This window comes from Nanorana parkeri, unplaced genomic scaffold, assembly GCF_000935625.1.
Source record: "Nanorana parkeri isolate BGI_ZX_2015 unplaced genomic scaffold, ASM93562v1 scaffold480, whole genome shotgun sequence".
In the NCBI taxonomy this organism is placed as follows: Eukaryota; Metazoa; Chordata; class Amphibia; order Anura; family Dicroglossidae; genus Nanorana; species Nanorana parkeri.
The window spans coordinates 227860-255219 of NW_017306748.1; the positions used below are offsets into that span (position 1 = coordinate 227860).

General features: G+C 39.8%; 1 protein-coding gene across 1 annotated transcript in view; it reads left to right on the forward strand.

The window, feature by feature from the left end:
• The first annotated feature begins 243 nt into the window (after window positions 1-243).
• LOC108790551 (acid-sensing ion channel 2) overlaps window positions 244-27360 on the forward strand; it is a 434952-nt gene continuing 407835 nt past the window's right edge. The window contains exon 1 of the mRNA XM_018560838.1: window positions 244-1537. Within this exon, the coding sequence (XP_018416340.1) occupies window positions 974-1537 (564 nt within the window). The 5' untranslated portion in view covers window positions 244-973. The remainder of the gene's footprint in view (window positions 1538-27360) is intronic.

Consider the following 27360-nt stretch of genomic DNA (forward strand, 5'->3'; position numbering starts at 1 on the left):
GCCATTAGATCAATTTCTTGCAAAACAAAGTCTGTAACCTTTTTTATTTGATTTCAGATCAATCAGCGGTGCTCTTACTTCTCTCCCTCTGATGGATTGCTATTCCATGTACTCACCACACTTTTAAGTGGTATACAAAAATGTATTGCCTGTCCCTAGCTGCATGACTTTCTAAAGGGATTCACGGCTGCAGTTTATCACCACCCTAGAGGCATCTAAAACATCCCCCTCTCCCTCCACCCTCCTTAGTCTTTATATACTGAGGACTTTCACTGATGTGTTGTGGATATTCAGACAAATATATTCACTGACTGTGATGCTACTTCCAGCTCCCCCCACCCCTTCCCTCATCACCTCTGCTGCTCTTGCAACGAGGACTGAATCTGGCACCGTCTGGGTTTAGAGGCAGAGGGAAGGTGGGTGGGTGAGGATCTGAGAAAGACAGAGAATAATTCCACCGACTGGTCATCAAGAAAAGCTCTCCACGGTGAAATTTGGCTTGTGGGATTACAGACACTGGCTGCAGCACCAGTTAACGCATACGGCTGAACACTGGTTTGCAATCCTTTTATTCATCAGGCTGCTTGGTTTGTTTAATCACATTTCTTCTCTGTCTGCCTGTGAGAACGAGGTGGAGATGGAGCGAGAGGCAGCAGGGATGAATTCTGTTTCCATTGGCCGGTGTCTGTCTTTCTCTCCACCCACAGCAGTTCCACCTCACCTTGGTGTCTCCCCACGCACATCCAGCCCTCTTTATCGCAATGAAGAAATCTACAGCCAGAGTTTCTATGGATTTTATTTATAAACATTTACCCCCAACAGGCGATCGTTGAGTTGACAGCAGGCTTTGTTGGTTGGGAGGGAGGAGAGCACTGAGAGTCTGCTTCTACCACTTCATATTTTATGTAGAGAGGTTTAAAAAAAAATTGAAAAAAATCTGGAGGTGACAAGGCTGTACCTCCCAAGTGGAAAAATGGATCTGAAGGAGAGCCCAAGTGAGGATAGTCTGGGAAGCCTACATCCCTCTAGCATTCAGATCTTTGCCAACACATCCACACTCCATGGGATACGGCATATATTTGTGTACGGCCCACTAACGCTCCGGCGCTTCCTGTGGACGGTGGCCTTTGTGTGCTCCCTGGGCCTTCTCCTTCTGGAGAGTTCAGAGCGAGTGGCCTTTTACTTCTCCTACCAGCATGTCACCAAAGTGGACCAAGTGGTTGCTGAGAGCCTGGTCTTTCCTGCCGTTACCATTTGTAACCTTAACTCATTCCGCTTTTCCAAAATCACTACCAATGATTTATACCATGCAGGGGAACTGCTGGAGCTCCTTGATGTTAATGGTCACATCTTAGAGCCTCACTTGGCAGACACAGAGGTATTGGCTATTCTTGAAGAAAAGACCAAATTCAAGCAGTTCAAACCCAAAACCTTCTGTATGGGGGAGTTCATGGAGCGAACAGGTCATGACCTTAAAGACATGATGCTTTATTGCAAGTTTAGAGGCCATGAGTGCAGCCACAGAGACTTCCAAACTGTGAGTACTGTATAGCTTTGCTTTTTTGACACGGTGATTGTGGTTCGCAAATAACATGTGATGGACCTATAGACCCACAGGTGCTATTGGGTCTATGCATGAGTTGTATAAAAAGGCGGTTTTAATACTTGTGTATTATATCTATGACATTGTTTAGAAGTATATGCAAAGCTCATTACGATTTTAATTGAATTAAGTTAAGTAGGCTGGGAATTGTTCCGTTTATATATGATATCTATGTTTTGGGTTTTAAAAGTTACTCCAAAGTCTTCCTACTAGCTGGCAGTTCACTGTAGCTTCAGTTGTTACCCTTTGATATATTGATGCAACACTTGACAGTTTGCAAACTATGCATGGTTCCTTTTTATTGTAAGGTAAACTATTTGAAGTGGCATGTGGACATGGGGCCTGGAAAATCCGTGTTTGGCTTAACAGCACAGGAAGTCGTGATATGCATTAGGGGAAACTTGTTAAAACGGGAGCAGACAGAATCTGGAGTAGCTGTGCATAGTAACCAATCAGCTTCTTCAGCTTGTTCAGTTAAGCTTTGAAAATTAAAGCATAAAGCTGATTGGTTGCCATGTACAGCTTCTGCAGATTTTGTCTGCTCCAGTCTTAGTAAATTCCCCTCCCTGTGTTTTGTCTGAAGCGTAATCACAGAACTAGCGGGTTTGATAAAAATAGTTCTTTGCCTCATCTGGAAAATCCCTGAGCATAGCTGTGTATCTGACCAGGCCAAGGTCAACAGGTATCAAGCTTGATACTAATTCTTGATTGTAGCAGTAACCAGTTTTGATCCTCCGTGATTTTATTGTATTGGCTTAGTGGAATTCACTGGATCTTTTTTTTTTTTTTTCCTGCCGCAACTTTATCAGCCATTTGTTGTACTATCTGCTCACTAATACCACATTAGAAAGAGAGCTTTGGGAGTATCTGAATACATGAATATCTGGACACTCCTGTGATTTCTAGGATTCAAGACTTTTAGGCACATCTCACTGTTTACACCTTTGTGGGTGGTCACCTGATATCTTTTTCGGGGTTGCATGTTAAAATCTTTGAAGCTATAGCTTTAAATTCTGCCCTTAAGAAAACTGGTGTATTGTGTGCAGTGAATATTCAGTGAGAAGTGGCACATGAACTATCGAACATCTTTGACAACAATAAAGTGCCTTTGGCAGCATTTTTGGCTAGAGGTAAAATAGCTCCTGATAGCAGTAAAACATTATTTTTTTTTTAAAAGGGTGTTTTTAAAGAACTAGAAAATCTCCTGAGCAGATAATAAGCTTAACAGATACTCATAGGCAAAAGATTGTCTTTCTATTTGTTTAGCCTGTTATAGCCACTTTGAGAAGGATTGCTAATGCCTCCCTACTCCTTCATTACCAGCGCAGGTTTTGAAGGTGGCATTGTACTATAAAGCAATCTACAGTAATTGTCTAGAAACGTCCTAGTTATAGGTTACACTTGATATTATAATTACAGTTTATTTAAGGAAATCTCTTGCAACTTGAAGGCAGCTTTGACTACAGCTCATACCACTATGCTAAGAGTCCTTTCTGTATCAGCTGCAGAAGCACACGCTGTGTGGTAGCAACATACAGAGTTAACATGTCACTGAAAGCCAGGGCTGCAAGACGCTGCTAGAAAGCCTTTATTCTTTCTGAAATATATTTTCATTTTCTACTAATAAGCTTTGTTTTTTTCCCCCTGATCAGTTTTATCAATGGCCATGTAGGGAGCAATGTGGGTTGAGTAAAAAATGTATCCAATAAAAAAGCTACATCTGAGTGAGTTTTCCCTTCTTGAATTGCCTATGAAGCTCAATCCAGTGAACGTTACCGGCTGTTTTTATGGGTTGCCCTGTCTATTGACTACATTATGCAGTTCATTGGCTTTCAGAATGTTCTCTCTGGCAGGGCAGAGCATAGAGAGTGTTTTTTTCCGAGGCTGGAATGCTGATATATTGTGGTAAAACACCTGAACGATCAGAATGTCCGCTTGCAGTTAAGTAAATTGTCGTCAAGCTGAGCAAATCCACTCAAACGTTAAAACTGGTAAACTGCTAATGCTATTTAGAAGGCACTGTGACCGTTTTGTAACCAGATATTCAGACAGTATTTCTTGGGGAGACCGCTGGCTCTCATCACATGATTCCTATCTGGGCATGCTCCATTGTATGCTTCACTGTGTGAGGTTTTTGTGGGATCAGCTGGTAGAAAGTAGCCCAGAACCATGGGACATTCTGGCCTGTCTTTGTTTTTTTTTGCTCAGTTTCAGGGCCATTCTGAAAGTAAAGATACCATCAACTACACAGATTTAACTAGCAGAAAAGCCAGCTGCTGTGGGTGAGTTCCAAGTTGAACACTAGAGACACTCAACAGGTGTGCAATAAAGCGGACCTTTACCCAAATCTTTAAAATAACAAAAAAACACACATTTAGAAATGTTTAGTAATGACAATCTACAAACACATACTTCTAGATAATTGCTGGCTTTGTATTCTTTGCATACCTTATTTCTCTTTTCTTTCCCAGTCTACTGACAGTGGACATGTTTACTAAGGGCAGGTTGCTAGCTCTCCCTTTACTTCCCGGAACTCTGGCACATGTGACTAATACATGTGACCATGCTCATCTCCTCAGAGGAGGAAAATGCCTTTCCCAGAGATCTCATGAGATTACAGATGAGATTTCCCAGCAATGCTCTGCTGATGTAACCTTCCCAGGATGCAATGCTTTGGTACATTACATAATTTGTGTCAAAGTGGACCAGGAAGTAGAGGAACTCTATTTGTAAGGAAATTAAAAACAAGTTTGTTTAGCTAATGCATGTAATATGATTATAAATCCGCATGCAGAGCTGCATGCTGATGAGATTTTTAGAGAAAAGGGGTATACGTACGCTTTAAGTCAATTTAATTTCATAATGTTTATTCTTGACTGGAGTGCACCTTTAAGGTGTATGTAAAGGCAAAACGTTTTGATTTTTAGTTTTGTTATGGATTTGGGAACAGTTAGACCTGCTGCCAAGTTTATGTTGCTGTCTGTGTGGTCCTCTATTTGCTCTCATGACCATTGTCACCAGAACAGATGGTGAATCCAAATCCAAATCTAATTATCAACTTTTGTCTAGGGGATAGGGTCAGCAACAAGTTGCATCTCCCATATAGGAAAGTGACTTTTGCTTGCAATGCAAACAGACATACCTTTTGTTATTTTATTAGAGTAGGGGAACACTGGGCCTCATAGTAGCTGTTTATTGATGTCTGTATGCCTGCTGTAGGTTTCCCTCACTTTCTGTCTGTGTCAGTGAAGGCTCATTCACATCAGTTGGCATGTGTTATGGTGTGCATTACAAGTGTGCTGGTGTGGTTTGTGCACTGTGATGCGTTTATGTAAACTAAAGAAAAAAAAACACTTATATGCAAAACAGTGTGTTGTGACATGCTGATGTCTGTTGCATTGCATAAAAATGCAGACATTTTTCTGCATCTGGTGTCCGGTATGAACGAACTCTAAGTGAGAGCAATTCACATAAGGGGGGATATGATCTCCATGTACAAAATGTTCAATGGTGGTAGCAACATTAGCGATAAACTGTTTAAAATTAACTCCATTACAAAAACTAGAGGCCACCACCTAAAATTGGTGGAAAAAAAATTCCAGCACAAGGGGCGAAGGGGGTTCTTCACAGTAAGATCAGTTAGGGTCTGGAACTCACTGCCACAGACAGTGATTTCAGGAAATAATGTGGAATTGTTCAAGAAACTTTTGGACGATTTCTTAAGGGACCGTAATATACAGGGGTACAGGTACTCCTAGAATGAGATCCTAATAGGTTGGACTTGATGGACTAATGTCTTTATTCAACCTCAAATACTATGTAACTATGTAACATTAACAGAGCCCCAGATAGCAGTATAAACCTGACAGGTGTTTTAATCCTTCATCACTCAATCCAGAACTGTAAACAACAAAGTTTTGGGTGGACATACACTTTACAGGAAATATATGGTGATTTTGTCCAGATTTGTCTTATGTTCAAGATTTTTTAAAAGTCAGGTAAATATAAAATATGCATTATCCAAAATGAAGTCTGTTTAACCCCTGCACTGTATGGTTCTTACAGAGTTTTTATTTAGTTACCTAGAGGGACCGCCTGAAATGATTAGCTACTGTGCTCTCGGTATGCTCTGCAAAACCAATGTCTTGGGTGCTCCCCATAATAAATATTAAAATAAAGAATTTATATAAATAGTAATAACAATAAACAATTAAATAAAACGTACCCCAAACCAATATAGTATCCATTTAACAGAATATTCTGCACAACATTAGAGCCATCTCTTGGTTTTTCTATAAACATTTATTTAGTGCATTGTCACCGAAATGTCCATTATAGTGATATTGGCCCAGTGGAACAGACTCAAAAAAACATTACATCAAATTGCCTCAGAATATGCCTCAGTCCTATAAAATTTAGCTCAGATGTTGACCAAAAAATACATTTAAAAAAAAAGTGTAGTCTTTCTGTTACACCACATTAAAGTGCTCTAGAGTGATCCATCGGCCGTCTTACCACTCCAGAAAGAGAACCTGACATTACTGGGCTTACACTGGAACCTGAATATTTAACCCTGAATGATAATGACTTTGTGTAAGATGTTTATATTCCATCTTATCCAGCTTATTTTACCTGATCCTGAATAATGTAGGTGTCTGTCAACAGAGTCAGAGGTCACGCGAAAACTAATATTTGTTTCCTGTCCCCTGCCTGACTAGAAATACTGCACATGTAGCAGATAGGAAACAGTTTGTGGGGTCAGACAGTTGACAGGCTAACCACTGTCAGGCTTCAGGTGAACTCTGACCCACTGATTGCCTTAGTGACAGTAGTGCTCATATTTTCATTTGGACAGGTGTCGCAAAGCATCCAATTACATGTAGATGCTCATTCTCTGTTATTATCACATGTAGATTGATTCTACACTGTATGCTGCTGGGCAGTGTGGTGAATCTGTATCCAGACTAGATATACTTGCCATGCAGCAGTTCACTAATTAGATAAAGTAACATGCTTTTGCCAAGTCAACTGGTATCTGGATTATGTATCACAAAATTAATTGTGGATGTGACCATAATAAATACAGTAATGCAGGCTCCCAGGCCTTGGAGCAGCTCTGCGAGCTCTGATGTTATAGAGCAGGGGTGTCAAACTCAATTTAATCTCGGGCCGTATCAGCATTATGGTTGCCCTCAAAGGGTCGGTTGTATCTGTAAGAATATATAAATGTATCTACTCTTTATCATATTAAATAATTGCCTCTGCATTCAGTTATTACTGATTTTATAAATAACTTAAGTAATAACTAGCTCTAGAAAGAGAAGTCTAGGAAGAAATAATGGCAAGCAGATATTCAAGTGAACAACTATTGTGACCGGCACTGAGCCCACTCACACTCCTGTAGCAGATGATGCAAGTCTGAAAAGTCGCACACTGCTGGTATCATCCACAAGAAACTTTATTGGAGACTGCTCAGACCGAACCATTATGTTTCTTGTGGATGATACCAGCAGTGTTCGACCCTTCTTTTCAATTGGCATGAAATTGTATTATAAACTCACTGCCACAGACAGTGATTTCAGGAAATAATGTGGAATTGTTCAAGAAACTTTTGGACGATTTCTTAAGGGACCGTAATATACAGGGGTACAGGTCCTCCTCGAATGAGATCCTAATAGGTTGGACTTGATGGACTAATGTCTTTATTCAACCTCAAATACTATGTAACTATGTAACATTAACAGAGCCCCAGATAGCAGTATAAACCTGACAGGTGTTTTAATCCTTCATCACTCAATCCAGAACTGTAAACAACAAAGTTTTGGGTGGACATACACTTTACAGGAAATATATGGTGATTTTGTCCAGATTTGTCTTATGTTCAAGATTTTTTAAAAGTCAGGTAAATATAAAATATGCATTATCCAAAATGAAGTCTGTTTAACCCCTGCACTGTATGGTTCTTACAGAGTTTTTATTTAGTTACCTAGAGGGACCGCCTGAAATGATTAGCTACTGTGCTCTCGGTATGCTCTGCAAAACCAATGTCTTGGGTGCTCCCCATAATAAATATTAAAATAAAGAATTTATATAAATAGTAATAACAATAAACAATTAAATAAAACGTACCCCAAACCAATATAGTATCCATTTAACAGAATATTCTGCACAACATTAGAGCCATCTCTTGGTTTTTCTATAAACATTTATTTAGTGCATTGTCACCGAAATGTCCATTATAGTGATATTGGCCCAGTGGAACAGACTCAAAAAAACATTACATCAAATTGCCTCAGAATATGCCTCAGTCCTATAAAATTTAGCTCAGATGTTGACCAAAAAATACATTTAAAAAAAAAGTGTAGTCTTTCTGTTACACCACATTAAAGTGCTCTAGAGTGATCCATCGGCCGTCTTACCACTCCAGAAAGAGAACCTGACATTACTGGGCTTACACTGGAACCTGAATATTTAACCCTGAATGATAATGACTTTGTGTAAGATGTTTATATTCCATCTTATCCAGCTTATTTTACCTGATCCTGAATAATGTAGGTGTCTGTCAACAGAGTCAGAGGTCACGCGAAAACTAATATTTGTTTCCTGTCCCCTGCCTGACTAGAAATACTGCACATGTAGCAGATAGGAAACAGTTTGTGGGGTCAGACAGTTGACAGGCTAACCACTGTCAGGCTTCAGGTGAACTCTGACCCACTGATTGCCTTAGTGACAGTAGTGCTCATATTTTCATTTGGACAGGTGTCGCAAAGCATCCAATTACATGTAGATGCTCATTCTCTGTTATTATCACATGTAGATTGATTCTACACTGTATGCTGCTGGGCAGTGTGGTGAATCTGTATCCAGACTAGATATACTTGCCATGCAGCAGTTCACTAATTAGATAAAGTAACATGCTTTTGCCAAGTCAACTGGTATCTGGATTATGTATCACAAAATTAATTGTGGATGTGACCATAATAAATACAGTAATGCAGGCTCCCAGGCCTTGGAGCAGCTCTGCGAGCTCTGATGTTATAGAGCAGGGGTGTCAAACTCAATTTAATCTCGGGCCGTATCAGCATTATGGTTGCCCTCAAAGGGTCGGTTGTATCTGTAAGAATATATAAATGTATCTACTCTTTATCATATTAAATAATTGCCTCTGCATTCAGTTATTACTGATTTTATAAATAACTTAAGTAATAACTAGCTCTAGAAAGAGAAGTCTAGGAAGAAATAATGGCAAGCAGATATTCAAGTGAACAACTATTGTGACCGGCACTGAGCCCACTCACACTCCTGTAGCAGATGATGCAAGTCTGAAAAGTCGCACACTGCTGGTATCATCCACAAGAAACTTTATTGGAGACTGCTCAGACCGAACCATTATGTTTCTTGTGGATGATACCAGCAGTGTTCGACCCTTCTTTTCAATTGGCATGAAATTGTATTATTCTCATATTAATCAGATGTCTTGGGCTCCCTCCTCATTATCAGAAGTCAAGAGTCCCCCACCCTCCCTTAAATCACATTGCACCCCCTTAACTCGTGCTGCTGGGAAGAAGCTGTGGGTGGAGCTGGGAAGCAGAAAGCGCAGGTCTGGAGGAGGACCAGAGGAGGGCTGGAGTCAGCTGCCGGAGTCTGCTGAATGCTGAGATCAGAGGAGGTGGAGATGAAGGGGTGCTGCAGCTGCACAGAGAGGCACAAGATCTGTAGGAGGAGTTCTGTCCTCCTCTCTGCTTCCAACTGCTGAAACAAGGTGGAGGCAGAGAAGAGGGGGGTGCCACAGCTGCAGGAGAGGTGCGAGGGTCACATGAAATGGCCTTGCTGGCCGGATTTGGGCTGCTGGCCTTGTGTTTGACATGTGTTATAGAGCTTCTATGCAGATTTCTTCAGTTAGTGGTTGCATTATAAATACAACCACTGGCTCTGCACTGCCAAATGAACTACTGTGGCAGCTTGCATTTGATGTAAACACTTTAGTTTGAAAAAGTAAGAAAACTTTAAAAACTAATCTGTCAGTGTGCAAGCACCTGGCAGTCCCAGCAGGAAAGATTTTTCATCCTCATAATAATTTTTGTGCACCCATAGACCCTGCTGGTGACTGATGCTGTCATATTCTACCAATGAATGATGGGGCAGGGCTTAGATCTATGTAGGGTGGGTGTAGCAGAAGTTAACGTGCAAGTTGATGTTTTAGACACTGTGAAAACAGGTGTCAGGAGTGACAAAGCCGTAGTTTTCATATACCACCATCCAATTATCAAGATCAGCCCATTAATGACCATCATAAAATTATCCTAGTGGTGTAACCTAGCAATAACTGTTCTTCAATTGTAAATCTATGTGTTGTTCTAAAAAGGCCAAGTCATAGATGTACTGGACATCATAATGTGTTCTTGGAGTGTTGCAGCTTCCACCAATATACAGCCTGATGAGGCCTTTAGACCATCTCCAAAGCATTAGCTGATTACAAATCCTCTTTCCTGACACAATGATTGTTTAGTAGAACACTGTTGTTATAGATTTTCCCCTTCTGTAGAGTACCAGTAAACATTTTATATGAGTGAAATTTGGTGTGATAAAAAATAAACTGTATCTGCAATGCTCAGTTCTCCTGGATGCTGTTACTGTTGTTTAGTACAGTTTTTTTTTTAAGTACAGTAGTCTTAGTTAATTGTGGAGCCCAGAAATATCCTACATGGTATAATATCAATCTGCTATTAAAATAATATATACTATATATGAGACATCCCTTTATGGTCCTTTTGGATAAACGTAAGAGGAAGATATTTTGTATGAGGCAAGAGCACATTATAGCAAGCCATGGGAATGATTACACGGAAGTGTGTAAGAGCCTGGAACAGAGCACAGAAAAGTGATGGGCATTATTATACTGAGCAGTGAATGCTGCATAAGAGCCTTGCTGTTTCTCAAGTGCAAATATCTTTGTAAATGGGCTTAGTTTTAAGAGGGATGAAAGATGTGTAAAATGGTAAACATTAGGGTTGCACAGATACCAAGTACAGTACTCGGTACGAGTACATGTACCGATACTTTTGAGCTCCAAGACTACACTAGAGAAAAATAAAAAAATTAGGAGGCAGCTGTCATTTGTAAGGAGCACACGGAGCTCCCGGGATTTGTACATCTCTGTTTTAATGTATGATTTTGTTTTTATAAATATAAATGAAGGGATGCACAGATACCAGTTTTGCGAGTACGAGTACTGGTACTTGCCGAGTACTTACAAGTACGAGTACTGATAAATTTTTGTTTATTGTCATGTGACAGTTTTTCTAAAACAATACAGACTAATTATTTCAGGACAGTGGTGGAGGGCCAGAGCCCGGTCCCAGCTGCAACCTCTGCAACCCTGGTAGTTCTCATGAAAATCCCAAGTATCTGCAATGGTACTCAAAAAGTATCTGTGCATCCCTAGTAAACATATTGCATGAAAAGAGACCATTAAGTGTCGGGTTGTGACATCATACCTGTCTATGATGCAATTTAAATCATTCTGTTTTCAATAGTAGTGGAATAGCCACAGTCCATGTCCTGTGCTACTAAGTGCTATTTACAAACCTTTAAAGTGAACCCTGCTGTTCCTCAAGCATGTAAACAAAGTTGTTCCTTAGTAATTTGGTCCATCAGGCACTTCATATGCCCTCCTTCCTTCCACTAAAACGTGCAGCCTAACAAAGCTGAACAGTGCTGTTATGTATATGCACATTTGGACTTTCTGTCAATAGTCAGTAGCTAAGCCCTTATCCCGATCTGTAAACAATTCTTTTGACTGTTCATGTGTTCAGAGATCAGTAACCAATAACTGTTGTAAAAGGTTATAGGTGTCTTGGTAAATGTCTTGGTGAATGGGCATTGACTGACAGCTTGGCTTTACCTTCTATGTGTAGCGTGGCAAGCAAGATGGTGGAGCCCAGTTACTGTTTTGTTTACTGGTTATGCATGAGTTGTTTATCAGCTGACTAGTTTATATTTGGCTGTAGTTTCCATAAATGTTGGCAAACAAAAGACCTTCCTTAAACGGACCTGGTCATGAAAATACATTGTTCCAAAACAATATACCTGCAAAAGAACAGAGTATACAGTATACTCACCTGTCCCACTGCCTGTGCGGCTGAATGCCACTCTGTTGCTGAGAAACCAACCCCTAGAATCTGATGAGATAACTGACACTTCCAGGATTGTCGATCTCCCATGTGTCCCATGTGATTGTCGATGTGCCCCGCTGTGCTCACTGGTTCCTATTGATGACCAAGACGTCACTACAGGACTGCTTTTTATCTAGAGATAGCTCCTTATTTATGAACTAGAGCCTGGAAAAAATAACTTCTTTTGTTTCCACCGTGACTACTATGGTATTGTAAAATAAAACATAGAATCTGATTGACTGCTGCAGGCAATAATTACTTTTATAAGACACGTGAACAAATAAGGGTCGGTGTACAAAATAGAAGCAACCTATGACAACCAATAGCTAAGTTACAAGGCATGCATCTTGTGATGGTAGACCTTGTGTATATCTTTGCCGTACACATTGGCAGATGTGTCTGCTTTTGTATTTCCAGATTGTTAGATTTTCTTGCTTGGGCAGTCCCAGATGGTCTTGTTTACAAAATATTGTATTAGTGATATCGGTATATAAATCCTTGTGTTGGATATAGTTTGAACAGAATAGAAGTAGCTTTTTTTTCAATTTATTGCAGGGATGTTGGCAAGTTTCCCTTCATTCTTTGGCAAGCTCAGTTTGGAACAGCATACATAAATTGAATCTATTATGTCCAAGTCATCAGACAGTATACTTCCCCTTAGTGATATAGCTTTTTGGCTATTGGTGTTTATTTCTTGTTGCATTCACACTGTTTTCTGAAGTCTACAGACAAACAAGTTTATTTTATAGACTATAGTCCTGTTAGCAGACTTCAGTATTTCTGTGTTCCTTGTCCAGCTAGGGAAATCGCCATAATAGCATTTGAAATATGGACTTACAAGAGGGGATTTGTAGTAAGGCCACTGGGGCTGGTGGTGGATCTCCTTACTGGGACTGTGTGATTGTGTGTGGTTGCACACAGCAGTTGCCGTGCCGCATCATTGATTTAAATGGGGTTAAATCCATTCGGCACTCATTAAAAAAAGGTACATGTACGTTTTTCACGACACGCACCACATGTTTTTTTCAGCCGCGATCATGCGCAATTGCACGGGCGGAATCGCATTGGGAAACTGAGCAATCTTCCTGGCACGACTGGGGTGCCATTAGAGAAGAATGGCACCGCCAGTGCAATCAGCGGTGGTGTGCAATTCCGTGACTATTACAAGATTTCCGCACGGTCACGGATCGCCCAAGTATGAACCTGACCTCAGCTGTATATCCTCAAATCATCTCTGAATTGGTGCTGACACTGTCCTTTCTTCTGGAGGGTGGCTACATTTGTTCCCCATGGTCCCTGTGTGTGTTGTAAAGTAGTCACTGCTCCAAGCTCACTCCTGTGATGGACTACAATCTTATGTTTAGTTTACTAATTTGTATTGAGATTGTAGTCCATCCCGGGAGTGAGCTTGGAGCGGTGACTACTTTACAACATACAAAGATGTCATGGGGAACAAAAGTAGCCACCCTCCAGAAGGAAAGACAGTGTCAGCACCAATTCAAAAATGATTTGAGGATCTACAGCTATCAAATAAAATACATTTATCTTCCTATTACATTTTTGTTAATAAGAACTTGAATAATTTTTTAAGATTTAACTCCTGAGTTTAGTGTTACTTTAAGAACCTGCAAGAGTTCAGCTCACAATTGTTCTTTGTGAATGATGATAAGATGAGCTTATGTCATCCCTGTGTAATTCCAAAAAGGTATCCAATTTTTCATGTTCTTGTCAGTTAAAAAAGTAATTCAGTTTCTTTTAACTCTAACATGGTTCCTGTTCCCTTGCTTGATCTCCTTGTGAGAGATGGCAACATTTAAATCTCGGTATTGGAAAAACAGAGGTAAGTAGCAGCTGCCAGGATCTTTGGTGGGCAGGGAAAGTTTAGTTATTTTCTGTATGTTTGCAAGAAGGAAAGAAGTTTAATAAACACTGAATAGGTTTGCTTAAATACATTACAGCACACATATTCACAGAGTTAGAAATAAAAGTTATAAAGTTATACGTTTTTTTAAACAGAAATGTTTAAGTATTGGCATTTCTGCTTCATATCTTCACTCTTGGAAGCATAGTGCTTTAGTATGCCATACGGCAATTCCAATTTTTCTCTATTACTATAGGATTACAGTTTGGGAGGGAGCCTAAAATGACATCGACTCTCTCCCACTGCAGCCACTAATGGAGCGTGTACAGAGCTAGCAGGCATTTCCCTGACATACAAGTACAGCAGCTCATTTAAATCTGGTAATCGTCACAATGAAATGCTAACTATACTGATCAGAAACTAAATGGACACTGTATAAACCACCTTATTAGGCTATTCTGTTATTCAGCACCTGTCTGCATTGCCCATTGAAGTGTGCCTTTAATGAGGCATGCAAAGGAAACCATCCGCTTTATCTGATCTTCTGTTTTTTAGTGTATAGAAAGGAGAACTCCAAGCAAAGCACACACTTCTGTAATCTGTTTACCTGTGTTTTACTTTTTGTTTTTGTATATACTGTTTGGAAGAAAAATATTATATGTTATGTGAAATTGTTTAAAGACCTTATTTAAAGATGATGTACAGTTGTTTCAATGCATAGATAGATAAAATGTGTATGGCACCTTTCACATGGGCCGATCAGCAGGCATGGATTTTACTCTCTCTGCTGCCCCAATACCAGGTTCCTCAGTGCGCCCCCCTGGACTGTGCACGGTTCCTCTCCTGATCACAGCAGTACTGAGTGGATTTCACCGCTGTGACATCTGTGTCCGTACAGTTTTTTCAAACTTGCGATGGAGGAAAAAAACAAATAACGGACCCCATGTGTGTCTATGGGGAATCTGATGTAAACGGACATGTGTCCTTTTATATCAGATTACTCCCGGTCCAGTGGAACAAATCTCTGATCCGTCTGTTTCTCTGGGCTGGCTGGAGGCGGGGGTAACCGGGTGTAAACGAACACTCGTCCATTTACACACGACTGCCCATAGACTAGCATTGGGCATCCGATAGGGTCCGCCTGAAAAAATGACAGGCGGAACTCGATCGGATCGGCCATGTGAAAGAGGCCTAAGAGAGATCAGCTTGATGTAAATAAACGTATAAATGTGTGCTAATGCTTTGAAAGCTTGTTACTGTGTAAAATTTGTAACAGTAAATGTTCATAGAGCCAGCCATATTTGTGAATTAAGTATGCAGGCTCTGTTTTCTGATTTGCAGCTCTGCAGAGCAATTGTGGTTTACTGCTACTTCTCACAATGCAACTCCCTGAGATGGCCAACCCATTGATAACAGCGCACTCAATGTGTGGCTGATATCTTATTTCAGCAGTTATTAGTCAGAGAAGTTGAATGAACCTGAGTTGGTTCCAAAATACATTGAACTAAGCCATGGCTTATATACAAATCTTTAAATGCAATAACATATGCAAGAGTCAAATCACAAATTAAGGTAAATGCACAGTATAATAACTCAAAAAATGCAGTAACTGAAAAAAACACAGTACTTTCCCTTTAATTGCACCCACCATACTTCTGTAAATGTTTATTGTAACTGCTTTAAGTGCCAAGTAAGTAAACCCTAAGTCTGTTGTAAAAGTTTGTTTTAATGTTAAAAGAATCATAAGACCCTATACTTATTTTTTAAGGGGCCCCGACAATTACAGGTACCTCAGCAATTTTGTTCATTCATTTGGTTTCACAGTACAGCTCTTTTAAGTCTGTAAAGTGCATTAAATTCTCACATGATCCCGCTGGAACGTGTACCTGTCTTTGGCAATTACTTCTTCACAGCCGTTTGATGTTGCACCAGGACAGGCTTCTTTTTCTATTGTCAGAGAGAAGCAGTGGAGGCTGGGAACAAAAAGTAACAGAGGAGAAATATGCGGTTTATTGTACATAAGGTACCAAACCAAAACAAATTGCAAAGTGGTCTGCGTTGCAGATTTTACACTTTGAAGAATTGAAATAGCTGATTGGACAGGTTAACAAAATCTATTACATTATCATTGCTGCTTCACCCAATAAACTGCTGCCTCCCCCCCCTTCCCTTTTGCAACATAATATAACAATATATAAAAATCAGTCACCCTGTATAAATACAAAACATATATTAATGTCTATGTCATAAAAAATGAGGGGGATAAAAGTGACCACATGAAACACGAAAAAGGACACAATAGATCAGGGAGGAACCAGTGACCGTTAACTCACTTCCAAAAAAATACTTAGTGAAAAAACAGAATTGTATTCAGCTGGCCAGACAGTATTCACGGTGCAAAGCTCAAATTCCTCTTTCTGCAAACGTGCCGGATCGTCCAGATGTAGTATTGCCACATCTTCAGTAATGGTTCCCTGTGATGTTGAGGTGAAATGTAAAGTTACCAATTTCATTATATCTAATTCCTCTAGAAAAGGCATCTGTCGCCAACATTATATCACTATGCTGTTTTTGAAAACCACGTTTATGCGTTCAATGCCACTGACATAAGACTTACATTGGCAGCAGCACCAACCTGTCAGAGTCAGCTGCTGGCTTTCTTTTTCTTTCATCTGCCCGATCACTTCCACGTGTAAAGTAATGTCCGTTCACAGATCTCCCCACAGATATTGAGTAAAATGTGCACCTACATTGAAATTGTAGTTGGAAATAGATTACTTTCTGAAGAGACAGCAAGATTCTCATAAATAGAATACACCAAATGTCCAGTGATTGATGGATGACGTAAAATTCATAAAGGAGTTAATCCCCTGAAGTAGTGGCAGGTTGTAGTTCAGCCACTTAACCACTGGAAAAATGGCTGGATTTCCATCTACAGTCTTATGTTTGTAAGAGATACTGGTGATTATTTACAGGTATTATGAGAGGATGATGATCCTTGATACAGGTTAATCCTAAAGTGCACAACACAGAAGACTCAGTTGTGTAATTTAGGATGAACCATGTCTATTTATAAGGATAGAAGGTGTATGTATTTTTATTATGGCAGCTGCACATATGGACCAGTTCCTTTTCTGCCTTTTCTCTTAGAAATGCATTTAGAAATTGCATGTAAAATAAGCCATGGCTTATTCTTTAGCTGTTTTTGCTATCGGTTCCCTTCATAACCAGCCTATATTTATAGCTAGTTACACAGTTTGGCTTCAAAATAAATGCCTTGCTCGTAGAGCAGAGCTCATTCCTCTGTGGCCGTGGAGACTATGTGACCTCATCGCAACCTGTGCTGCAAGCATTCTGTAGAACAGTTATAGATTATAACATTGTTTCCTTCTGCATCTTTGCATGGTACCCTGCCATCAGCTAAAACTTCCACATAAACAGCTGAGCATGATGCCTTTTCCACAGTCTTCTATGTATAGGCCCTGTAGCCTGTTTGTATGCGATACATTAACCATGTTGATGCCGAATCTATTTTCCAAGCCAGCACTTTAGCAGCTAAATGACACAACAACGTTATTACAGAGATTTTTTTTTTTGTGCTTACATTTTTAAAGCTACTAGGAAATGCAAGTTATCTGTTACAAAGCATTGAGAAATTTAAAAAAATGAGCCATTCATTAGAAAATAAAGCAAGCAGGGGGAGTAATGGGGGCCATTAGAGCCTGGATGTGACAACCTTCTTTTATCTACAGTTAAATATTTAGTCTGTTTTGAAATCAAAATAAGGGATCCTAGAGAAATGTTGGGCAATGTGGATAAGAAGGAATGATGATGGTTTTATTCACTGTACACTTTACAGGAGCCAGTGCAATTATTACAGCCCCCCGCTAAATTTAATTTCATGCCACTGTACTGCGGCATTCTTCTGTATTATAAAGCAGTACTTTGTGCGCAAGAACATAACCTCAAACAAGGCATACATTGTAGCTGTTATGGTGGCATGTAATTACTTTAATAATAAGACATGATGACTCACAAGACCTTAGACCTCCGGACCAGGGGTGAAGTGAGGCTGCAGGGCCGGTCTAGCAACCAGCAAGCTCCAAGGTGCAGGTGAGTATATCTTTTTTTTATTTTCATCCCTAGACATACACAAGCACTTAACACTTATTATTATTATTCAGGATTTATATAGCACCAACATTTTGCGCAGCGCTTTACAATATAAGGAAGAAATTACAATTACAATACAATTCAAGACAAGATGGTAAGGAGGGCCTACAATCTAAAAGGGAGGGTCAATTGATACATGAGGCGGTAGCTATGTGGGGAGGAATTGTTTGAGAACGTGATAGTTGAGTGGTTAGTTTGAGGTGGGATAACCCCACTGCAAAGGTTAAGAATATTTCTGCCTGGAGTTCTTCTTCTATCATTTGTAAATGTTTCTTCCACTGGAACCTACAGAGACAGGGTCTTAACATTACATATAAAAGGAAATTTAATATAGGAAGGTAGCTTTTTAAAGTGTCCAGGAAAATAGAAACACACACACGAGCGCCACAGCCTAGTAACTCACAGAGATACTAAGTGTAGTGAAATGGTTACATGTAGCCACAACTGTCAGGGAAAAAACACAGTGCTGTACAAGGACAATGTATGAACCACTTGTTCTGTGATATTGGTCAGATTTGTAAAGATGATGCGCTGCAATTCTGGAAATGAATAAAAAGACAACCGAACAGCACACTGGTCGTGTATTACTACGATGTGGTGTGGGAGGGAGAAAAAATGGATTGCGCTCACATGAAGATATTGTGAGAAAACCCCATCTGATGATCTTTGTAGAAATGGAGAGGCAGCAGCAGATTCATCCGGTGCCCTGTGTGGTGGTGCAACAGCATCAGGATCTGGTATGAGAGCCTCCCAGGGTGGCAGCTGTATGCAGTGCTGGAAGGGGGGTCTGTTTTTGTCCCATTGTGCTTGGGACGGCTGGGAGCTGGCAGGTAGGCAGCTGTTTAGGAGCTGACAATGCGGGGAAGCCGGTTCCCTTGGCGCGTAATGTAATGTGGCTGCTGCAAGAAGCTGCCAGTAAACTTAAAACTTTTAAATATGTAATTATCTGAAAAAATATTTTATCCGACCATGTGTGCTTCATTTCTCTTTTAAAACTGAAGTATTAAATAGAAAAATACCTAATGACCCTGCCAGTTCAATCATTATTTTGTGTCTCCTTTCCATTTTTGCCTCTCCATTTTTAGTCTATTTGTTGCCTCTCCATTTTTAGTCTACGGAAACAATGTACTTCTTCTTCTCTCCTAGCTGGCCCCCCCATTTGACACTCTAGAGCAGGGGTGCCCACAATTTTTTGTGTTGAGATCTACTTTTCAAATGACGAGCTACTTGAGATCGACCTGATACATGAGCTACATGAGATCTACATGAGAACGAAAAAAAACCTCCCTCGCTCACTCTCCTGGCTGACTCTCCTTGCTGTCTCTCTCCTCTCTCTCTCTTCCGTCTGTCTCTCCTTGCTCTCTCTCCCGTCTGTCTCTCCCCGCTCTCTCTCCTGGCTCACCTTGCTGTATTTTGCAAACAGGGTAGTACAACAGGCTGTGTAAACTAATATTCTTTGATGTAATACATAGCACTTCATCGACCAGAAAGGTGTCAGGGAGCTTTGCTCAGCAGACTCCGGCGAATGGGTAATCATGTGTGCACAGCTACATAAATATACCAAAATGGAATAAAGGGGCTGCCATTCACACCCTTCCTGATCTACCAGCATCAGCTTTGAGAGCTACTGGTAGATCACGATCTACCTAATGGGCACCCCTGCTCTAGAGTATCTTGAGCAGCAGCATGATTGACAGCACAGCACTTCTATCCTTCCTCTCCAATTCATTCTAGTGGTCACATGACTGTTGTTAAAAAGGCCCATTGAAGCAATGATTGATTACTTTCATTGACATCCTTTAGTAAAAAAAAATAATAGATTTTTGGTTTTGTTTGTTTTTGTAATTTTTTTATAATTTTTTGATGGACAGCGAGGGGGAGTTTGAGAGGCTGCAGGATGTGACAGGAGTTGCAAAAACTCCTGCTTTACTGCCCATCTAAAACAAGATATCTACCTAAAGCATAGAGAAACGTTGAAAGAAACAGTTTTTTTGTTTTTTACTAAAAGATCTCATTCAAAGTAATGAAGCATTGTTTTAATGGACTTTTTATACAATATTTTATCGATATTTTAATTTTTTTACATTTTATTCTTATGACCCACTGAGTTAAAAAATGTATTTAACTAAATATTAAGCTATACATTTAAAAATTGTTTTTTATTTACCAAAAATGGAAGTAATCAAGAACAGCTACAATATTTTTTTACAATTTTCTTTTTTTTTGCATTTTGATTTTTTTTGTTTACATTTTGTCACGTGACCAACAGAGCAACAGTCAGCTTTGTGCAGCCATTGGCAAAGGTCTTGAGCACAATGGAGTGACGTGTGCAGGACATGCTACACTCTACGAATTAGCTCCACTGACATATTGCAGAGAAAAAGGATTACAATCACATGACCAATGTAAATGCGATTAAGAAAAAGGTATTTCCATTCATTCAATAGCTGTGATATATGGGCCAAGATTTTATTGCTGCTATGCACTATCGATTAGTTTAAGCATGTGCAATGGGTTTGCTTGAATCTATACTCTATGAAACCCAATACCATTTTTTTATGTGGTAATGCTGTAAACCCTGAGCACCTTGCAGTCTGGCTGGATATTGATTCACTCAGAAGGCAACGAGATTTGGCAAATATTCACAATAAAAGGAATGCATCTCCCATTTCTATGAAAGTGATTAGTATGCTGCAGTGTTAGTTTTCCTTCCAGTTTGGCACAGGCCTCAGTAGCAGGGATCGCCTTTAAAGATGTACTTCAGGAAAAGCATATATTGTCTAAATACATGAGGTGCATATAGTCTAGCTTCATGCTTGGTGTGCTTTCTGTATTTCTTCTAGATCTGTGCAGTAGTACAGTGTGAAACTTTGCCATTGTGCAGAAGCTTTCTGCAGTCAAGATCAGCCACTGTTGTTCACTCTCCTTGTGCAGATTGACTAGTCTTGTATCTGCCCTCTGTCTATAGTGGGTGGAGTCTGCTGGGTCCCTTCCACAATTGTGATCTCTGCACAGGCAATGTCAAGCACAATGGTGATATAATTGCTAATAACCCTTATGTTACATAGTTACATAGTATTTGAGGTTGAATAAAGACACAGGTCAAGCAATGTTAAACCACTCACCCGCTCCTGAGAAAGAAAAGCCTGCTAATAATATATTAATATTTGGGGCATCCTGTGATCACATTATTCTTGTTCTAGTATGTATAATACCTGTGAGGTACATTTGGAAATTTCATGGTGTACAACAGTGGTGGTCAACTTTTATGGTACAGGGGATCTCAAGTGCAGCCCCTGATGTCACCAAAGGGCCGCACATAATATTCAGTGAACATAATGAAACAGAAAGCTTACAGAGTGTGGACATGCAGCAGCAGTTTGTCAAAAACTTTAGACATGCTGCAAGAAATGGTTAGCTACTGCAGATACACTACAAGAGGTGGTCAGAGACTGTAAACATGCCAGTTGGTGCCATTAGCCTGAATCTCTATCTCCTGCTTGAGTCCACACCCTCCTCAAAGGCTTCCCTAGATTGTGCTCCATTTACTTTAGGACTTGTATCCAGCTGTTCAGGTCTGGTACATCCCAAAGAGATTTCTCTTCACTGTTTAGATGTGGCACATGTTGCTCCTGTCTATATTGCAGCCTCTGCTTCCATCTGTTAGAATGACTACTTTTTTGTCATTTCTGATTGTAAAGGAGAACTAGCTTCTTGCTCCACCATTTGTCACTATCATAGACAGCTCATCATTCAAGGATCCACCCTTATCGGTCAAGGCTTACTCTACTAGTTCTGTGAGCACTTGTTGGGCTTTTCAGTTTCAAGCATCTGTTCTCAGATTTGCAAGGCTGCCACTTGGTGTTCTGTCCATACGTTTTATAAGTTTTACCAGGTGGATGTTCAAACCTCAACTGATGCAAGCTATGGGCGTAAGGTCCTTCAGGCAGCTCTTTGAGCCACAGGCTGCCCTCAGTTTTTCTCTGTGGTTATGTGGACTTGTTAGTGCTTTGTTACTGTTGCCCACCCCTCAGACTGCTTTAGAATGTCTCATCAGTCTCTGAATTACTTCTGATCCCATGTCCCTTAAGGAACGATAAAGAAAACAGTAATTTACTACTGTTTATTACTACTACTAGTATATTACTTATACATAAAATCTGTCTCTTGGAGTTCATTCAGGGACACAGGTCCTTCTGTTCTGTGTTTTGTGGTCCTATTGCATTCTACAAGACTGAAGCATGCTTGGGGGTTATACTTGAATGGTTATCAGCTTTTTTGTTTGTCAGTGTCCAATTCCTTTTGTAGCCAGCAGAAGAACCCATCAATCTTTGAATTACTTCTGATCCTGTGTACCTTAAAAAAAAGATCTATATGGCTTTAGTTCTCTTTGGGTCAAAGGAGTAGATTTACTAATGTCCCCCTGTGACCCAAAGTCAGCATCTAGAAGGCTACTGCCCACTATTTACTGACATCTCAGAGCTGCACTGCAGCCGGGAAAGATCCTGACGTTTTTATCAGTATCCACCCCACTACCTGATTGACAGCTGGCTCAGCCTCTCTAGAGCTATAGCCAGCTGTGCCGGCCCCTACTCTGTCTGTCCCTCCAATGAGCACTGGAGGAGAGCAGTGACTGACAGTCACCTCTCTCTGTAGGGTGAAGACATGAGCTAAGTGATCATTGGTTTGTGATTGCTCAGCTCTTGGTCTAGAGTTCCTGCAGTGTCACACGCCGGCTCTAAGCATTGGGAAGAGTATATTTTACTCATCAATACTTTAATGAACCCCAAGAAACCAATTTTACGGTAAGCAAAAAAAAAATCCTGTTTTCATTAGATAATTCTATTAGGAGATGCACTTTGAATTACACAGGATGAAACAATTTTTATTGTTGCCTGTTCAACTTTTGCATGAGCCCTTCTAAAGCAATCAACTGTACACAACAGAGCAATGAGACAGATTTATGTTTCTTTGTAAGGCATATCATGATGAGCAGTGAAGTTTTTGCCCTGACCAGCTTTTGAAATGGAAGCAGAAAAGACTATGATTTGATTAAACTGCCCGCCCACTCACATGAGGGACAGATGTAAACACCACAGGAAGCACCGGCTGCAGCAAGGATAATACAGTAAAACTGCAGAATATGGAACTTGTATTTCAATAATGAAAAGTGAACTAGATGAATCTATCCGGAAACTGGTAACCCGCTTTAATGTCAGTTAAATGTAATCATCTCATGTTTTCCTCTTTGTGACTCTTACATGTGCTGCGTACATGTGGCTTCTTGTCATTAAATTCTGTGTGAGAGGCAGCAAATAACTTGCAGTGAAGATGAATTGGGATTCACATTTAAAGGCTTAATTTTCAGTAAGGATTGTAGTGTTCTTTAACTTTATTATTGATGCACCTTCTCTGAGATGCTGTAAGATACTAATAAGGCAATACTAAAACCACAGCAGCAGGAATCTTTGCTTGCACTAGATTCTTGTATTGGAACTGTCATACATTTTTTTTGTGAAGTCCAAGTTACAAAGCCCAAATCCAGGCAGTATTTTTTGGGATATGGTACAGCAAGTTGTAACCTAAAGCCCAACTCCAGGCAGTATTTTTTTTGGATAGGGTATAGCAAGTTGTAACCTAAAGCCCAACTCCAGGCAGTATTTTTTTGGATAGGGTGTGGCAAGTTGTAACCTAAAGCCCAACTCAAGGCAGTATTTTTTGGATAGGGTATAGCAAATTGTAACCTAATGCCCAACTCCAGGCAGTATTTTTTTGGATAGGGTATAGAAAATTGTAACCTAAAGCCCAACTCTGGCCAAACTTTTTTAGTTTTGGATCAAGTGGGGAAGACTTGTTTTTGACCCCATTGTAGAGATTTTCCGTCACCTCCTGTTCTGCCCGAGCAAGAAATTGGGGGAGCGAGGCGGTAGTCATCAGTACAAGAAGGCTTAAACAGCAATAAAACATTGTCAGATTGCGGTAAGTTCCAACTCTTCCTCACTCTACTAAATATGTGTTTTTGCTTTTGTCTGTGTTCCAGTTGCAGATATTTCCCATCACTTCCTGTCCTTCCTGTTCCTGGCCAAGTAGCAATAAAAATCTGAAAGATGTTCTGTCCGGAACAATTGAACAGTAAGGCCTCTCATAATATTAAAGGGACGCTAAACTCAGGAGTTAAATCATTCAAGTACACTAACTATTAACAAAAATGTATCTTATTTGTGTATCACTCAGCTGCAGCTCCTCAAATCATCTCTGAATTGGTGCTGACACTGTCCTTCCTTCTGGAGGGGGGCTACTTTTGTTCCCCATGGTCCCTGTGTGTGTTGTAAAGTAGTCACCACTCCATGTTTACTCCTGTAATGGACTACAATCTCACATTTAGTTCACTAATTTGTATTGAGATTGTAGTCCATCACAGGAGTGATCTTGGCTACTTTACAACACACACAGGGACCATGGGGAACAAAAGTAGCCCCCCTCCAGAAGGAAGGACAGTGTCAGCACCAATTCAGAGATGATTTGAGGATCTACAGCCGAGTGATACACAAAGAAGATACATTTTTGTTAACAGGTAGGTTAATAAGGTCTAACGCCTTAGTTTAGTGTCACTTTAAATAAGCAATCAAAAGGTTTGGATGGTAGCAGGAGTGAGGTAAGATTTAAATATGACTTCAAATGCCCATATGTCTACAGGTACTGATTATTTTAACATACCGTTTATATTGATGGTAACCTATTATGCTTTGTTGTGTCTAATTCTAAGTCTGGATTGCTCAAGTTGGGACAAGGGTATTTTAATAATTGATATTATTGTGTGAAGCCCACAGAAGCATGACAATATCTAAGGCCCAATAAAAAACAATGGGGAAATAACTTTACATTTACTTTACATTTTTATTTTTGAATTTTGCTTTGTTTCATAAATATCTAATAAATAGCTAGATATAGATACATAGCTAATTGTCTGGGAAAACTCGAGTAAGCAATAATCAAAACAAATTAGTTAACCGATTTTACAGTAAATTACAGTCTGGTTTCTTTGGGTAACTGTACTGAAGTGGTTTTTTTTCTCGTTTTTTTATTAGACCTGCTTGCAAAAGTTTATTTTTGGTAAACTCACTTACCCACTGATTTACTTAGGGGCCCCTTCAAAATTTTGGGTAAAATCCAGCAAGCCTCAATCAAAAATAATGTCTTACAAAAAATAATGTATTCATTATTACAGAAAATTGTGGGTTACTGTACTGCATTTTTTTTTAATTTGGCATGCTTGTGAAGGTTTGTTCCCACAGGGTTAAATAGTTTTCTGCTGAGCCATCACACCATAGGGTATGTAATTGCAGATTTTGAATTCAAAGAGAACAAACAAAAAGAATTTTATAAAGAAGGCAATTTCTCGATCGATAGCATAGCTCAGTTTAATGTGTCTGATCCTGGCCTTGCAAGTGGCACTCTCTGATTTCATTGTGTGCAGGAGGCTGCTTTGAAAATAAACAGCTCTGGAGACTTATAGCTGTCTAAAACCTCAATACATTTGTGACCTTGATTTTAGTTTAATAGGCAGTAAATACACACTACTTAGGAAGGAGTGTCACTTATTAGTGGAAAAGATAGGCTTATTGACATGCAATGTCACCTGGGTAATAATTCAGTTGATTCGTATTTAGTACACAAGCTTACGGGTAAAAAAGTTACATTGCTTTTTTCTTATCATTGAAAGGGGTTTCATGTAATTTGTGCAGTATACAGTCTTAAACTATATCTAAAGCAACAACTTTTTTATATTGGTTTTCACAGAGTAGAAATGGTTAAATCCCGTTAGGTTTGGGTTTTGTTTTTTTTTTTGCTTTCATTTAGGGATTGTCCTTCATTTGCTGTTCTGTAGACAAAACAAGAAGTCATAAGAAATCGATCGCGTAGTGGTTAGCACTTGCCTTGCTGCACTAAGGGTCCCCAGTTCATATCCCGGTGAGGACACTATCTGCAAGGCGTTGCATGTTCTTCCTGTGCTTGTGTAGGTTTCCTCCCACACTTCAAAGACATGTAAAACATTTTTGTATAACAATTCACTTTATTTATTTTTGCTTTAACTTCCTTCATCCCTCCTTTTCTCATTGGCTGGAATATATTTTTTATTGGCTGATCTTAGCCAGTAGAAAAAAATAATTGTTCCAGCCAATTCTGAATGAAAGAATTATGGCATCGTAATCAGAAGACATTCCCTTCAAAAGTCTGCTTTCCAGTCTTTGTTTTTACAGCTCCTATCTAAGGACTGTCATACGAGATAGGCAATAAAGAGCCTGTAACATCCTCTATGCATATTTACTTTTAGATGGGTTGAAAACAGGAATGGCATGGGTCACTTTAAGGCAAATTCATAAATAAATAAATTGATTGGTTGATAAATAAAAGATACAAATTACTAGAGTTATTTAGATACAAGGGCAGCAATCATGAAGACTAGTGTCCCCCCTAAATCAGTTTACATGGAAAAAAAGATGCATAAAAGGTATGTGTAAAATGAGTTATAAAATATAGATATAGATAAGGAGCACAGACCAATCTATGTAGAGTGGCATAGCTATAGCGATATGTATGGACCCTGGTGAAATGTTTGTATTGAGCTCTGCCCTTGCTTGGCGTTTTTACTAATGCAGAACAAGCTGAGTAGATGCATTGGATACTGCAGGGAAGGATGTTTCTTTTTCAAGCTTGTTCATATGATCTGATGTTAAATGGCTAAGCACAGGGGATGCATTGGGAAGCATTAGGGCACCAGTCCTACACCTCTCTTCTACAGCTCTACAGTGGCTTTAGCACATGTACTTGGTGCACCCTACATTAGTGTAAGTACACTGCATGGCAGAAGAGTATCTGCTGTGCAGTAGGAACCCACTCAGGCTACCCCAGAGCATGGACCCAGATGCAGCTGGAACAGAAGTAACCACTGTTCCCACACCACTGTCTTATATAAACTGTTTATTCAGACTTCTACTGGTGTTCTTTGGTCTGTGTGAACAGAGGAGACCAGCAAATGATTACAGAGGGCAGATGGTCCCTTAGCCTTCCATCAGGATGTGCCATGTCAGGACTGTTTCCACTGTACCTGGTTAGAATGAATCTCTCTAAGCTCTCAAGGCTTTTGTTTAGCATTTAATAAAGTGAGCAGATTACATGGGAAGCAATGTTCAAGCTGGTAGCTCATAAATCAACTCCTTGTTAATTAGTAGCTTTGTTAATTTCAGCAAAACATAACATTTTCTTCCTCCTTTGGGTGTTTTACACTTCTGCCTTTCACTGTCTCTATTCTTTTCCAATATCCCTCCATGCTCTGCTCAGAGTCCTGAAAGCAGATGTTAAATATTGGTGGGAGTTATTCATCGTTCTTCAAACTGCTATGAGCAGGGTGGCTTTTACTTTTAGAGCTTGGGTGACAATAATGATATCTCCTTGCTTCTCCTGTAGGGCAACAGAACCAGCTATGGCGTACATCGCAAATTATAGGGTTTCCCAGCAGAACCACCTACATTAGCCACCATAGTGTT